This window comes from Hemitrygon akajei, chromosome 17, assembly GCF_048418815.1.
Source record: "Hemitrygon akajei chromosome 17, sHemAka1.3, whole genome shotgun sequence".
Classification (NCBI taxonomy): Eukaryota; Metazoa; Chordata; class Chondrichthyes; order Myliobatiformes; family Dasyatidae; genus Hemitrygon; species Hemitrygon akajei.
Genome location: NC_133140.1, coordinates 76823066 through 76840888, shown reverse-complemented (window position 1 = coordinate 76840888; position 17823 = coordinate 76823066). Strand labels below are relative to the sequence as shown.

The 17823-nt window shown below is 42.7% G+C and overlaps 1 protein-coding gene across 1 annotated transcript in view; it reads left to right on the top strand.

The window, feature by feature from the left end:
• Positions 1-17823, top strand: part of vat1l (vesicle amine transport 1-like) — a 185282-nt gene that overhangs the window by 62917 nt on the left and 104542 nt on the right. The window contains exon 4 of the mRNA XM_073070404.1: positions 14391-14533. Within this exon, the coding sequence (XP_072926505.1) occupies positions 14391-14533 (143 nt within the window). The remainder of the gene's footprint in view (positions 1-14390; positions 14534-17823) is intronic.

Here is a 17823-nt window from a genome sequence, read left to right as displayed (position 1 = left end):
AAATGTTTTGAAGTGTTTTCAATTTCTGGATGTTTTGTCAAAGTGCCTGAAAATAAGTAAGACTCTTGGATGGCTTATCAGCTTGTATTCTCTTCAAATGTTCAAGAAAGCCTGGATGGTTTCATTACCTCATTTGAAAAAATAGTTTTCCCACAACAGACACATTGGCTGCTGTTGGTTGCTTGGTGCTGGTATAAATCTGTATTTTAGATACTCCACGCTGTACTGTTTACATTTCTTTTTGCTTGGTTTGCTTCTGCCATTTTCATTATGGATTAACGACCACAGTCAATCGCCTGTCGTTTAAGTCGCAAAAGAGAGGGAATTTGTTGAATGCCTTTGTTAAATTTGTTAATTTCTCTGCATCTCTGTTCTAAATGGATGTCCTCCAATCCTGAAGACGTGCCCTCTTGTCCTAGACTCCCCCACCATAGGAAATAACATTGCCATATTTAATCTGTTCAGGCCTTTTAACATTCAGAATGTTTCTATGAGATCCCCCCTCATTCTCCTGAACTCCAGGGAATACAGCCCAAGAGCTGCCAGACGTTCCTCATACGGTAAACCTTTCATTTCTAGAATCATTCTCGTGAATCTTCTCTGAACCCTCTACAATGTCACTACATCCTTTCTAAAATAAGGAGCCCAAAACTGCACACAGTACTCCAAGTGTGGTCTCACGAGTGCCTTATAGAGCCTCAACATCACATCCCTGCTCTTATATTCTATACCTCTAGAAAACAATGCCAACATTGCGTTTGCCTTCTTCACCAGCGATTCAACCTGGAGGCTAACCTTTAGTTAATCCTGCACAAGGACTCCCAAGTCCCTTTGCATCTCTGCATTTTGAGTTCTCTCCCTCTGAGGAGCGTTTGGCAGCTTTGGGCCTGTACTCACTGGAATTTAGAAGAATGTGTGGTGATCTCATTGAAGTCTACTGAATGCTGAAGGGTGAATGTGGAGAGGATGTTTCCTCTGGTGGGGGTATCCAGAACTAGAGGACACAGCCTCAAAATTGAAGGGCCACCTTTTAGAATAGAGGTAAGGAGGAATTTTTTTAGCCTGTGAGTGGTGAATCTCTGGAATGCTTTGCCACAGACTGCGGTAGAGGCCAATTCAATTATATATTTAAGGCAGAAGTTGATAGTTTCCTGATCGGTCAGGGCATCAAAGGATATGGCGAGAAGGCAGGTGTATGGGGTTGAGTGGGATCCGGGATCAGCCATGATGAAATGCTGGAGCAAACTCAATGGGCTGAATGGCCTAATTCAGCTCCTATGTCTTATGGTCTAAGTCCTATATCAAGTGCTGCGATAAATGAAGGGTAAGTTATGATGTCATCGTAGCTCAGGGAAAACCTGATTCTTTGCCTAAAGATATATAAAGTGGGGCAGCGATATCTCTGTTGGACCATGGGCCAGAGCATGGCTTCCAACATTTCTTATCCCTACCATTGTCTGAGGGGTCCACTGAACCCAGGCCAGGAACACCGGGACCAGAGAAATGCAGTCAAGATCATTAGAAAGGGCAGATTCTGAACTTTGCCCCAATAATGCCCGGGCCGGGCCTAGAAATAACACGATTCCTTCAGTCCAGATTTCTCATGTCATGCTAAATAATGAAGTGTCACATTGCTTTCCAACAACTATAAGATGTTTTGAGCAAAGTCTGAGAGAACAGTAGTTTAGCAAAAGATGCACTGATTACGTGATCATTGTAATTAATTATGAGGCTCCGAGGATAAAGTGCTTATGATTAATTACTTTTTAAGATTAAGCCTGTAAATCCTCAGCTGCTCCACCTTTGTATTGAGCAGCTCCACGCCCTCTGTTCATCTTTATTGCGCCCCTCCCCCTGTCCTTTAGAAACTCCCAAGGAGGCGATATCACCGATGTTGGGAACCACTGTGCTGGAGGATCTGGTACTTCACACGGAAGATGCAAGTTGTGAATTGCTGGTAGTATTTGCTTTTCTTACAGTTGTTTATGCTTTTGGGGGAAGTGAGTGTCACTGACAAAGCTTTCATTTAGAGACACTCCCCTAAACATCCTCGAGGATGGAGTGGTGGACCTCTTTTGAACCCCTGTGCCTTTAAGTCGACTGCTGCAAAAAAAGTCTTATGGACAGGCCTGATGAAGGGTATCTTCCCAAAACGTCGATTCTTAATTCACATCCATTGATGCTGCTTGACGCGCTGAGCTCCTCCATCACATTGTGTGTTTTGTTCTGGATTTCCAGCATCGACAGTACCTCTTGAGTCCATGGATATTTCTTCTTGAGCAGACAAATGATGAAACAATTCATTACATGTTTGATTCATCTTAGCTTTCATTGGTTTCATTTCTAGGTTATGCATTGCTCCCTCCATGACATCACTGAGATTCCAGGACTTTGATGCTAGCTTCCTGAGCTGGCCTTGACTGGGGACTGGGTAGCCGATTCACTATTGCTCCAGTGGGCATGAACAGGAATGCCTGTGTAATGATGGAGTGCACCGGTTCCTGACCACCCCCTCCCACTGCACTCCATGCCACTTTGCATCTGTCTGATGTACAAGCTTTTGGCTTTGAATGCGTGCAACAACTCTGTGTGTGTGTGTGTGTGTGTGTGTGTGTGTGTGTGTGTGTGTGTGTGTGTGTGTGTGTGTGTGTGTGTGTGTGTGTGTGTGTGTGTGTGTGTGTGTGTGTGTGTGTGTGTGTGTGTGTGTGTGTGTGTGTGTGCCTCTCCTCTGGGAATGGGCATGGGCACACCTTTGAACCTTTGAACCTGTGGTTGCTCTGGGGCATTGGAAGCCCAGGGAATTCCATTGCCAGAAACTCTAGGTTACTGCTGTGTGAACTCATTACACTATTAAAAGATAATTTGCAGTGGCAGAATTGGATAGAAGCTTCCATTGAAGATTTTAGTAAAGTTGAGCTGCTGTGAAGGAGGGAGGTGTGGTGATGCAAGTACGTTGTGCTACCCTTCCTTGCGATACATTGCAATAAAACTTTCTGCACAACAGCTCATTATGATATGACACACTCCAGTGTACGTCATTCCAATGTAACTTAAAATGTTGACTGTCCATTTCTCCCCAAATGCTTCCTGACTTCTTTAGTTCTTCTGGTATCTTGTTTGTTTCATCAGCCCAGCCATGTTAAAGGTATTATGTATCATGTCTTGCCTTTTGATTGCTTCCAAGATGATCAGTTTTTGACGTAAAGTCCATACTTACATGGAATTGATATTTTCCTGTTTCCTTGTAGGCACTAATCATATGACTGTGCAAATGATGGAACAATCCGAAAAAACATCTAGCACCTATAATAATATTGACAGACAGGATGAGAGAGATGCCTTAGGGGAATTGACCAAGAGATGGGATGCATTATTTATTTCAACTTCAACATGGTCTCAGCTCAGCTTTCCAGCTTTTCTCAATAACCCTTGCCAAAAGACTAAATATCTGCTTAATAATTTAGTATTAAATATTTAAAATTCTTTATTAAACATCTAATGATTTGGTCTCCACTGTTTTCTAGGATACAAAATTCCAGATGTTCATACCCCTTTGGGAAATTAAATTCTCTCTCATCTGCATTTTATTTTAATTCCGCTAATTCTAGAGTCCCTATTCATGGAATATCTCTTGGGAGCCACCTTGTCAAGGCCCCACTGAGATGCAAAAGACTGTAGATCCTGGAATTTGGACCATTAAACACTCTGCTGGAGAAACTCAGTGGGTCAAGTAGGGAAACGGTTTGTTAATGTTTCAGGTCGAAACCTTGCATTAAGTCTTTCCCTCTACGGATTCTCCTTGACCCACAGATTTACTTAGGCAGCAAGTTTAATCCTTCAGAATCTTAACTGTTTTTAAATGAAGATTGGCTCTTGTTCTTCCTAACAAAAGTGATCAGTGGTTTTCTGCCTTTCCTCATAAGACAACCTTTTTCAACCCGGGACGGCATGGTAGCACAGTGGTTAGTACAACACTTTATGGTACTGGTGAACTGTGTTCAATTCCCGTCGCTGACTGTAAGGACTTTGTATCTTGTGACCATGTGGATTTCCTCAGGGTGCTCCAGTTTCTTCCCACTGTGCAAAGACCTACTGGTTTTTGTAGGTTAATTTCTCATTGTAAATTGTCCCATGATCACTTTAGGATTAAACTTGGGTTCTTGCAAAAAGGGCCCACTCTGTGCTTTATCTAAAACAAAACAAATTTTAAAAAAAACCTAGAAATCAAATTAGTGAACCACCTCCAGTACAAGTATATCCTAACCTAAGTAAGGAGAAAATATACTCTAGTGTGGTCCCACCAGCTGCTGTATTGTAACAGCAACTTATAAGTGTGATGAAATTTTCAAAATGATTTTCAAAGAAAAGTGATTACCACTTGAAATCATTTAATATAGATAGATAGATAGATACTTTATTCATCCCCATGGGGAAATTCAACTTTTTTTCCAATGTCCCATACACTTGTTGTAGCAAAACTAATTACATACAATACTTAACTCAGTAAAAAATATGATATGCATCTAAATCACTATCTCAAAAAGCATTAATAATAGCTTTTAAAAAGTTCTTAAGTCCTGGCGGTTGAATTGTAAAGCCTAATGGCATTGGGGAGTATTGACCTCAAAGTAAATTCATTATCAAAGTACAGTATATGTCACCTTGAGATTTATTTTCTTGTTGACATTTACAAAAAATGAAGAAATGCGATAGGACGTATGAAAACTAGCCATAACAGAGACTTGACAAACAGCCGATGTGTAAAAGAAGACAAATTTTCCAAATAATAAACAAAATTAGAAATAATACTGGGAACATGAGCTGCAGAATCCTTGAAAGTGCATCTCTAGATTCTGGAGTCACTTCAGTGTGGATGTGAATTAAGTTACCCACCCTGGTTCATGAGCTTGCTGGCTGTACTATAGGTTAATAACTGTTTCTGAGCGAATGGTATTACAGGAAAGACACTAGCATGGATATAAAACTGGCTGACTGGCAGGAGGTGAAGAGTAGGAATAAAGGGAGCCTTTTCAGGCTGGCTGTCAGTGACTGGTGGTGTTCAACAGGGATCTGTGTAAGGAACCGCTTCCTTTCATGTTATAAGTCAATGATTTTACTTGATGGAGTTGATGGCTTTGTGACCAAGTTTTCAGGTGATATAAAGACAGGTGGAGGGGTGGGTAGTGTTGAGGAAGCACCGTGTCTGCAAAAGAACTTAGACAACTTAGGTGAATGGGCAAGAAAATAGCAAATGAAATACAATGTTGCAAAATACATGGTCATTCATGCACTTTGGTAGAAGAAATGCATAGAAAAGAATGTGGACTATTTTCTAAGTGGGGAGAAAATTCAAAAATCTGAGATACAAAGGGACTTGGGAGCCCTTGTGCAGAACGCCCTGAAGGTTAACTTGCAGGTCGAGTCGGTGGTGAGGAAGGCAAATGCAATGTTAGCAGTCATTTCGAGAGGAATAGAATATGAAAGCAAGGATGCAATGCCGAGGTTTTATAAGCCATTTGTCAGACTGCACTTAAAGTATTCTGAGCAGTTTTGGGACCCTTATCTAAGAAAAGATATGTTGGCATTGGAGAGAGTCCAGAGGAGGTTCACAAGAATGATTCCAAGAATGAAAAAGGTTAACACATTTGGAGTGTTTGATGTCTCTGAGCCCATACTCACTGGGGTTTAGATAAATAATGGGGGATCTCATTGAAACCTATTGAATATTGAAAGGACTAGGTAGAGTGGATGTGGAGACAATGTTTCCTATAATGGTGGAGTTTTGGACCACAGGGCACAGTCTCAGAATAGGGGGAGGTCCATTTGGAACAGAGATGAGGAATTTCTTTAGCCAGAGTGCAGTGAATCTGTGGAATTCATTGCTACAGATGGCTGTGGCAGCCAAGTCATTGGGTATATTTAAAGTGGAGGTTGATAGGTTCTTGATAAGTCAGGCAGCAAAGATTACAGGGAGAAGGCAGGAGAATGGGGTTGAATGGGATAGTAAATCAACCATGATGTGATGGGGGAGCAGACTTGATGCCAGAATGTCCTATGTGTTATCCTCCACTGAGACAGACCAGTCTGCTGGGTATTTTCTACAGCCCTGATCTGCATTTCACAGCTTTTTCCTTTCTTTAACAGCCAGAGAAAGTGACATTCCTGGCATCACCCTACCACAGAATAGACCCTATTACAGCCCAAAGCGTCTGAGTTCAGAGTTCAATCCCAGCATCCTCTGTAAGGAGTTAGTATGTTCTTCCTGTGAGCGGGTGGGTTTCTTCCAGGGTTCTGCTTTCCTTCCACATTCCAAAGACCTAGCGGTTAGTAGGTTAATTATTCATTGTAAATTGTCTTGTTATTAGGCTAAGGTTACACAGGTGGCTCGTGGAGATAGAAGGGTCAGTTTTCTCTAGCTCTTGAGTTTTGATGAAATATCTTCGACTGAAGTGTTAGCTCTTTCTCTTTCTGCCTGACCCACTGAGTATTACCTGCAATAGGCAACACACACAAAATGCTGGTGGAACACCGCAGGCCAGGCAGCATCTATAAGGAGAAGCACTGTCGTCATTTCGGGCCGAGACCCTTCGAGACTAGTCCTGACGAAGGGTCTCGGCCCGAAACGTCGACAGTGCTTCTCCCTATAGATGCTGCCTGGCCTGCTGTGTTCCACCAGCATTTTGTGTGTGTTGTTGTTTGAATTTCCAGCATCTGCTATTTCCTCGTGTCTGCTCTTAAGATTACCTGCAATAGTCTATTTTTGTATCAGATTTCCAGAACCTGCAGTTATTTGATTTTCCTTCACCGTTGCTACCATTGGCAGGCTGTTTCTGTAGTTGTGCATCGAGCTCTCAGCCACTTCAGCGAGGAGCGCAGGTCAGAGTGAACCGGGAAAGCAGCTGGGTATCTCTCAAGGCAATCAGATTACATGAATCATAAAATTCTTACACAAGGGCTGACAGAGAATAACATGGAATCTTAAATGTAGGCAGGCTCTTCGGTCCACAATGCTGCCAGAATCAGAATCCGGTTTATTATCACAGACGAATGTCTGTTGTCTGGCGGCAGCAGTACAGAGCAAGACATAAAAATTACTATAAGTTACAAAAAAAAAATTGCAAAAGAATAATGGACCAATCACAAATCTGGTGGCAGAGGGGAAGAAGCTGTTCTTAAAATGCTAAGACTCTGTTTTCAAGCTCCTGCACCTCCTCCTTGGAGGTAGTAACAAGAAGAGGACATGTCCTAGATGATAAGGGTCCTTAGTGATAGATGTCAGCTTCTTAAGGTACTGCATCCTGAAGATGTCCTCACATCTATATCCCTCCATTGCCTACATATGTCTGAGAGTTATGTAAACTGGGTGAATTCAATTTGAAGATGTGAGTAAAAAGATGCAACTCATTATTAGATGGAGAGAAAGGATTCGGAAAACAATCTTTTTCTTTAAATTTTATATTTTAAAAATCTATTGGAAAAAAAATCTCTTGGTACTGTCTGTAGGGAGCTTTTAAAAATTAATTTTTTGTTGAGATGTAGCGTGGAGCAGGCCCTCCCGGCCTTGTGAGCTCGTCAGCAACTCCTGATTTAATGCTAGTCTAATCATTTTACAATGATCAGTTAACCTACCAACTGGTATGTCTTTGGAATGTGGGAGGAAACCGGAGCACCCAGAGGAAACCCACGTGGTCACGGAGAGAATGTACAAACTCCTTACAAGTAGTGGCAAGAATTGAGCCAGGGTCGCCTGAACTGTAAAGCATTGTGCTAACCACTACGCTACTGTGCCACCCCATGTTTGTACATTCTCCCTATGACTTTGAGTGTTTCCTCCAGGTGCTCTGGTTTCCTCCCACATTCCAAAGATGCCTGAGTTAGGGATAGTAAGTTATGGGAATTCTTTGTTGGCACTGGAAGTGTGGTGACCTTTGTGGGCTGCCCCTCCCGCCGCAGCACATTTTCAGACAGAGTTGGGCAATGATGCAAACAACACATTTCACTGTATGTTTCGATGTACATGTGACAAAATAAGGTAATCTTTAAATCTTCTAAATTGAGACTTTACACTTCTGAATGCTAATTTTCCATGCAGTTAATTAACACTTATCACAAGGTGACAACTGAAGTTGAAATGCTGGGTATCCTACAGAGAATGATTCACCACCTGGCACTAGAAGTTTCTTCCATGATCTACCAGGCCCAGTGAGGATTTTGATGGAATACTCTTCACTTGCCTGAATGAGTGCAGTTCCAACAACTTTTGTGAAGTTTAGCACCATCCGGGACAAAGTTTGCTTGATTCACACCCATCCACCATCGTATTTATTTTATAAACATGAGGAAGTGCATTGGTGCTGGAAATCCAACACAACACACACAGAAAATGCTGGAGGAACTCAGTAGGTCAGGCAGTATCCATGGAAATGAATAAACAGTCAACATTTCGGGCTGAAACCCTTCTTCAGGACTGAGAAGCAAGGGGGAAGATGCCAGAATAAAAAGGTGTGGGGAGGGCAAAGAGTTTGGCTGGAAGCTGATAGGTGAAGCCAGGTGGGGAGAAAGGTCAAGGGCTGGAGAATGAAGAGTCTGATAGGAGAGGAGAGTGGACAATAGCAGAAGTGGGAGGAAGAGGGGATCCAGGGGGAAGTAATAGACAGGTGAGGAAAAAGTAAAAGATCTCAGTGGGGAATAGAGCAATTTATTTACTGGAAGGGGAAATTGATATTCATCCCATCAGGTTGGAGGGTACCCAGATAGAATATGAGGTATTGCTCCTCCACCCTGAAGGTGGCCTCATCTTGGCACAAGAGGAGGGCCAGGACAGATATGTTGGAACGGGAAGGGGAATTGGATTTAAAATGTTTGGCCACCAGTAAGTCCACTTTGTAACGGATGGTGTGGAGGTGCTCGACAAAGTGGTCCCTCAAGTTACGATGGTTCTCACCGCTTCGAGATCACCATCTACAATAGATGACCCCAGCAGATCTGCAGGTTAAGTGTTGCCTCACTTGGAAGGACTATTTGAGGCCCTGAATGGAGCACCAATATAATTAATACTACTTAGAAATACAGCATGGTAACAGGCTGGTCTGGACCAACCAACCCGTGCTATCCAATTACAACCATGTGATCAATTAACCCACTTACCTGTACGTCTTTGGAATGTGGGAGGAAACCAGAGCACCCAGTGGGAATGTACATGATCAATATAAAGTACAAACTCCTTAAAGACAGTGACAGAGTTAAACCTGGTTTGCTGAATTTCGCTATCCTCTAGGCTACTATGCCACCTCCAGATACGTTAATCTTCCCCAACAAATGTGCACAAGAGAGGACACAATTAATTCACCAAGTTACTCTGTCTGCACCTCCCAACTTGTATGATCCAACCCAACCATCAAGATGGATGGTATTATCTTTATTTATCACATGTACATTGAAACATAGAGTGAAATGTGCTGTTTGCATCAAATCAAATTTGCGAGGGTAATGCTGGGCTGCCCGCTAGTGTTGCCATGCTTCCAACGCTACCGTTGCATGCCCACTACTCGTTAACTCTAATCATACATCTTTGGTGTATGGAAGATCCTGGAAGGGACCCACATGGCAATGTGGAGAATGTACAAAATCCTTTCAGGTGGCGGTGAGAATCGAACCCTGATCTTACAGCTGCCACTGTAAAGCGGCGTGCTAACCACTACACTATTGTGCCCCAGGGAACATCCCGACGTGCAGGCCCACATCCAAGGAGTACGTCATGTTGAAGTTCCTTTGCAGCGTGACGTGGAAAGTGCAATGCAGGTAGACAGTAAGGCCAAGGTGGGGGAAGAGGGTGGTGCTGATGGAGTACCCTGGCCAGGCAGACAAGAATAGAAGGTTGATGCTTAAGCAATGATCCTACTGGGTGTCGGAGTGGAGGTACGTCTCTACCAAAGGTGGCATACTTCCCTCTGCTAGCTTGCAGGTCACCCTTGGGGAAAGGCGTAGCACCTGCTTAGCACCCCCCCACCCCCCCCCCGCCAAGTCATGTGAATCCATGGGAGTAGGTAGTGGACAGTCGTATGAGCAGCTGGTACACATCACAAGTCCTGGTTATGCGACCACCGATGCCAGGCAGACAATCTCTGAAGAGTATTGATAACGACTGGGATCACCTGGGACACTGCTCAGAAGAAGGCAAGGTGAACCACTTCTGTTGAAAAAATAGTCAAGAATAATCATGGTCTCGGAAACCATGATCACCTACGTCATCTGACATGGTACATAATGACGATAATGACTTATTAAATGGCACAGTAGCAGGTATAAGGATCAAAAAATAATCTTGCTGCCAATTTTTATGTTTATATATGGAATCCTAAGAATTTCTGATAAATACAATGTTTATTTACTTATTTTATTTAGAGATATAGTGCCAAATTGGCCCTTCCAGCCCTTAAGCCCAGCAACATCTGATTTAATCCTAGCCTAATCACAGAACAATTTACAATGACCAATCAACCCATCAACCAGCACATCTTTGGACTCTATGCTCAGGTTCAATGGCGAAGCATGCCAGAATGTGCTGCTAGCATGCTGTTTCAAAAGAGAAACAGATGCACCAATGAGAATATAAGAAATGGAAGAAGAAGAATCCCTTGGAACCTATTCAGTCTCTCCTCTATTCAATAAGTTAATTGCTAAACATGTATATCCCCTGCTTTCTACAATGCTTGGAGGAGACTGTTCAGCCCATTGAACTGATACTGCCTGAAAATCTGCACCTGGCTTAACTTCAGCATTTGGTCCATAACCTTGCAGTTATATCTCCTAACCCACATGAGGAAGTGTGTAGTTCACACACACAACTAATCAGTCATTTTGCAAACCAACAAGACTGGAGTGGAAGCAAGAAATCTTGAGGGACACTTTCAGAAGGACAACAACACACCAGATTAAAATGTGATGAAGTTTTCTTCCTCCACTATAAGTCCATGGGAGCATAATTCAGTCATTCAACCCATTGAGTGTTGATTTGTTACATCTGTCAACCCCATTCTCCGACTTCCTTCCCAAAACCTTTGACACCTTACTAATCAAGAACCTATCAACCTCACCTTTAAATATACCAATTGACTTGGCCTCTGCAGCCTTCTGTGACAATGAATTTCACAGTTTCAGCACCCTCTGGCTAAAAAAAAATTCTTCCTCATCTCTGTTCTAAAGGGATGTCCTTCTATTCTGAGCTGTGCCCTCTGGTCCTAGATTCTTCCACCATTTGAAACATTCTCTCCATGTCCACTCTACTCAGGCTTTTCAATATTTAGTAGGTTTCAATAGGATCCTCCCCCCCCACCCCTCATTTTCTAAACTCCATTGAGGACAGGACCAGAGGCATTAAATGCTCTTCTTACATCAACACTTTTATTGCTGGGATCATTCTCATGAACCTCCTCTGGACCCTGCCCAATGCCAATATATCCTCTCTTAGATATGGTGCTTGAGTTCTAAACACCTACATCTTGTTGATGACAAAATATTCCTCATTTCCCCATAAAGCGTGCACCAGTTCCCATCTTACCTCAGGCCCTGGTGAATTTATTCATGAGTGTCATGAGATTTCCTCTGCTTCCAACGTTTTGTTAGCTTCACTGTCAGAGAGAGGAGGAGAAGAGTGGGAGGAGGCTCCCGGGGCAACCAAATACCATGGTTCTTTGTATTGACGACATGACTTAACTTCATTCATTGTGTAAACCACGAGAGTCAACCGCAATGAAAATAATCACATGAACTTTTTCTCTCAATTCCAAGCATCAACATCTTGATCAAAGTTCAGAGTACATTTATTATCAAAGTATGTATAAATTATACAACCTTGAGATTCATCTGCTTACAGGCAGCCACAAAACAAGAATCACAAAGGAACCCGATTTTTAAAAACATGACCAACACCCAATGTGCAGAGAGAAAGAGAAAAACACAAATCATGCAAACAATAAAAGTAAGCAACAGCATTCAGAAAGAAAGGGAGTTCATAGACACAAAGCCCAGATCAGCCGAAGCAGGCCATAGCCTCAGCCTAGTTCACCACACAGCAGGGCAAATTGTCAGCCTCAGCATCGCGGAGAGCGAAGAGGAGCAGCGAGATGACCCGACCCAACCCTTGCCTCTTGTCCCGACACCCTGCCTTTTCAGTCCATCTGGCCTGGCATTTAAATTGTCCAGACACTGTGTTGCCCCCACACTAGGACCCTGCCATATTGATCCACTTTGGGCCTTTACCCCTACGCCACATTCCAGCCTGTATCCAACCTTTCCAAATCAGCATAGCACTTAAATCGACCAGAACTCGCTCTTGGTTTAGGTGGGCAGGCTTGATTCTACAATGTGGAACACACAACATTTCATTTACTTTTGTTTTTATGTTTGTGTAAGGTTCAGCAAAACAGAGCTTGACCTTCTCAAGAACTATGGTTGGTTGTGTTCATATTAGAACGATAGAGAATGTTCAGAGAAAAACAAAGGCGTTGAGAAATTAGAAATAAAAACAGGAAAAGAGAAGTTGCAAATGAATGATAGATCTGTCAACACATGGAAGGTGACAGACTTGTTAATGTTCAGAATGCGGAACATGTGAATTCACAGTGTATTGTGTTCAATGAGGCCTAGAATGGTGTAGAGTGACTTCTATTTGCATGGTGTGATAATTTTGTTGGTAAACTGATTTCCCTACATATTGTCTACTCAAAGTAGAGACTTGGCAATCCAGGTGTACCTCAGAATCAGGTTTAATGTCACCAGCATATGTTGTGAAATTTGTTAACTTAGTGGCAGCAGTTCAATGCAATGCATGATAACATAGAGAAAAAATAAGCAAATTAATTACAGTAAGCATATATAAAATAGTGAAATTAAAAATAGTGCAAAAACAGAAATAATAAAAGTTAGGTAGTGTTTATGGGCCCGACGTCCATTTAGGAATCGGATAGCAGAGGGGAAGAAACTTTTCCTGAATCGCTGAGTGAGTGCCTTCAGACTTCTATACCTCCTACCTAATTGCAACAATGAGAAAAGGGCATGTCCTGGATGACGGGGTCCTTAATGATGGACGCCACCTTTCTGAGATGTCTTGGATACTACGGAGGCTAGTACCCAAGATGGAGCTGACTGATTTTGCAACTTTCTGTAGCTTCTTTTGATCATGTGTGGTAGCCCCTTCCCTGTACCAGACAGTGATGCAGCCTGTCAGAATGCTCTCCATGGTACATCCACACCCTTGCAAAAAGTGTGCATTGGTTGATACGTGCTGATCGTTTAACAGGCCTTTAAACATGCAGCACACCTGAACATGATGTCTCAGATTTATTGTAGTTAGCATCAGTGAGTAAAGGGGATTCACTCTCATTTTGGAGTCAAAAAGTTATAAATACTGAATTAAACATGCCCCCATCCCAATGTCCATGCCAATCATAGTGCCCATCAAGCTAGTCCCATTTGCCCTCATTTGTACCTCTAAACCACTGCTGCCCTTCAATCTCCTATGTTCCAAGGGATGAAGTCCTACCTTGCTCAACTTCTACCTATAGCTCAGGCCCTTGACCCCAGGCAACATCCAAACACAAAACTTCTCTGCTCTCCTTCCAGTTTGCCGATGTCTTTCGTATAACAGAGTGACCAAAACTGTGCACTATACTCCCAAGTGTGGTCTCACCAATGTCCTGCACAACTCCTAGGACTTGTGGAATATAGTCAACATATTGGCCCAGGCTTATTTTACTTTATTGAGATACAACGTGGAGTAGGCCCTCCTGGCCCCTTGAGCCACACCACCCAACAACTCACCTAACAACTAGCCTAATCACGGTCCAACTTACAATGAACAATTAACCTACCAACTGGTACGTCTCTGGCCTTTGGGAGGAAACCAGAGAACCAGGAGGAAACACATGAGATCATGGGGAGAATGTACAAACCCTCTGTGGACAGTGGTAGTAATTGAATCTGGGACGCTGGTACTATAAAGCATTATGCTACACACCATGATACCATACTTTCTGACAATGCCCTGCTCTACCTCGTGACTTTTGCCACTAGCACATCACTATCTCCCTGAGAGAGCAGGTGGGACTTAGCTTACACTTTCCTCTGAAGGATGCCATTCCTAATGGTGCCCTGTCCCCTTGCTGGAATATGGTATTGATCTTGTGCTCAGACCTCTGAGGGGATCACTGACGTATATTCCGTTGAGCTCACTGGATACAGCTGCTGTCACAAGGCTGCTGAGCACCCTGAATTTAACCATTGACTCGTTCTGAGGCTGGATCTGTGCTTTGGGGAATGTTTGCTCACTTTGATTTCCAGCTTTTGGACGATAATGCAACTGAAGTGTGATCTGACTGTGTTTGTTTCAGGGCCAAGCTGTGGCTCAGCTCTGCTCCACCATTCCAGATGTGACAGTGTTTGGAACTGCCTCCTCTTTCAAGCATGAAGCCATCAAGGACACCATAACTCATTTCATTGACAGGAACGCCGATTATGTGCAAGATGTGAAGAGGTAAGGCAACTCAAGTGGGGAAGGCGTTGAAGGCATTTCTTTACCAAGGCTGGAACTATTGAGAAAAGCTTTACATTCAGCTCGTGGCTAAATAGTTTGGCACGGAATGGATTGTAGTAATGATTCCTGTCCTTGGCCAGATTCCCACTTGGAGTTACAATGAGGGAGCCCCAGTCTGAGAGGCGCTTACGGTACATGGGTGACAAACAGCCAGTGAGAGGTCATCTCATCGACCACAGTCTGCATCAGAAGCTACTTCTTTCACTCATGGGATATGGAGTTTGGTCTTGGAGTCAATCCTTCCCCAATTGCCCCCAGACTGAGTATCTTCCCAGGGCCATTCAGATGGAAGTTTAGAGTCATTGAATCCATACGAAAGCCCCAGTTGGCCAGTTGGAGTATTAGAGTCATAGAGAGATACAACAGGGATAAAGTCGTTTGGCCCAGTAAGTATGTGCAGACCATTGAGCAGCTAGTTTATATGCAGATCTTGCCCAACTTGTTTTCCTCTTTCAATATTTTTATTAATAGTATATAAATTGCATGAATACAAATACAAAATTCATAAGGATACAAGTAATATGAATTACATTACATTTAAATCACAGTAATATGATCACAGTATCCCATACTCCAAATCAATCATGTAGAAAAAAAGATTTCATTTTGGTAGTGGCACTAGATTTTTTTCAATAAAATACAATTATTTTATTTCATTTCCAACTTGAAGGCCACTTCCCCTACCAGCAGGACATTAGTGAATCAGTAAGTCCTGTTACTGAAACAAGTTGTTCTTGAAAAAATATCATTTGAGTTCAAATTTATTGTTGTTGGCAGGGAAGAAATGCCTTGAAAATCAGCTTTCTGCCTCAGCAGCACAGTACGTTGCAAACATAAGTGAACATAACACATAACACAGAACTTAAACAGTTGAAAAAAAACACATAACAATACCAGTGCAAGCTGAGGGAAAGAAAAATAAATATAGTGTGAGGTAGCATTTTAGCTTTTCGGGTTGGTTCAAGAATACAGTGGCAGGTTATATTAGTCTGAATTTAAATTCCGCGGCTCCCTTGATCAGATTTAAACTTGTATCTCCAGTTTCTTTATCTGCCCTTTGGGAATTTCACTGTGCTGCCACGCTCACGATGAGATAGACTTGGAGATCAAATGTTCATCTTTGAAGGAATGGTGGGGTAGAGATACGTCTCTACCAAAGGAGGTGTAAAGCACTCCTTCCCTCCACTAGCCTGCAGCTCACCTCTGGGCAAGGTGTAGCATCTACTTAGCCCCTCACCCCTCCCCCTGGATCGGGGTCACTTGAAGCCATGGGAGCAGCCATGGTCATTTGAGCAGCTGGCGCATATCAGAAGTCCTGGTTATGCAACCACTGACGCCAGACAGACAATCTCTGAAGAGTATTGATAAAGGCTGGGGTCACTCATCTTATAAAGACACTGCCCAGAAGATGGCAATGGCAAACCACTTCTGTACAAAAATTTGTCAAGAACAATCATAGCCAAAGAAGGACAATGATTGTACATGTCATATGACACGGCATATAACAATGATGATGACCATGCCCTAATTTCTAGGGATACAGGTTCAATCTTGACCTCTAGTGCTGTCTGTGTGGAGTGTGCATGTTCTCCCTGTTAATTGTGCTCCAGTTTTCCGCCCACATCTCAAAGATATGCTGATAGATTAATTGACCGCTGTAGATTTTACTGTGTGTGGGCTCATGGTAAAAATTGTGGAAGGCTTTGATAGGGTGGAAAATCTATTTCCCTTAGCAGAGAGGGCAATAACTGGGAGCAAAGATTGAAGGTAATGAGTGGATGGATTTAAGGGGAACTGAGGAAAAAAATCTTCTCATGAGGATAGTTTGCTGTCAGGAATCCACAACTGAAAGGTGTATCAGTTGTATTTCAAAAGTAGCTTTAATGTAACCCATATCAATACGACCAGTGGAAGTTGGGATTAGTCTCGAATACTCTCTTTTTGGTTAACGTGGGCACTGTGGCTCCTTCCTGTGTCAATTTTTTAAAGGATTTCTAGTTCAATGCTTAAAAATATTAAAACACCTGTTTGCACAGTTCCAGAGCAAACACAGATGTGTAATGTTAGTCAAATAAATCATGGCACAGTTCTTCACATATTTTCAATATTTTCTTAAAACCGATCTGAAACTAAGTGATGAATAATCTGCACCCCCTGAGTGGGATTTATAGCTATGGTCAAGGGAAATACAGATTTTCTCTGATAACAATAGACCCCCCACCTGGAATGAAAGAGTTTTAATTTTAATACTATTCTGAAGCCGCACATGTACATTTTGCCAGCTAACCTTGTAAATCTTATTCTGGTGTGGAAACACATGGAGATAAAAGATACAGAAACATTGATTGACACTGATAAATAGTGCAAAATAACCTTGTCAAAATACTTTGAGTTTGTTTGAATCCTTCAAACCGTAGTTGTGTGGAGACTGTCTTTAGTCAGCTTGCAGTGTGACAGGAATTCATAAACCTGAGGCTCTGATGTCAGAATTGTACAGTTCAGGAATGAGCTCTTCGGCCCGCAATGTCTGTGCTGATAATTATGCCAGTCTGAGCTAATTCCATCTGCCTGCACGTGGTCTATATCCCTCCATTCTCTGTCTGTTTATGCATCTGTCTAAATGCCACTTAAACCTTGCTGTTGTATCTGCTTCATCAGCCCACCTGGCAGGGCAATACAGGAAGCTTCTACTCTGTTTAAAAAAAACTTTGCACATTTCCTTTAAACTTTCTCCTTCTCATCTTGAATCTATATATTCTAGTATGAGACATGTCCTCCTTGGGAAGCAGGTGCTGACTGCCTCTCTACTTTTCATTCATTCATTATGTGCGTGTCATATGATGTGGACAGTCATGGTTTGTCCATGACTTTGATTGTCCTTCGCAAGCTTTTCTACAGAAGTGGTTTGCCATTACTACCTTCTGGGCAGTGTCTTCACAAGACGAGTGACCCCAGCCGTTATTACTTCAGAGATTGTCTGCCTGATGTCAGTGGTTTCATAACCAGGATTTGATATGCCCCAGCTGTTCATATGACCACCTGCTCCAGTGGCTTCACAAGACCCTGATCCGGGAGCTATGTGGTTACTACACCGGGGGTGACCTGCAGGCTCGCGGAGGGAAGGAGGGCCTTAACACCTCCTTTGTAAGAGATGTACCTCCACCCTGCCACCCAACTATCCTATGATTATTTTGTAAACTTCGAACAAGTCGCCCTATAGCCTCTAACAC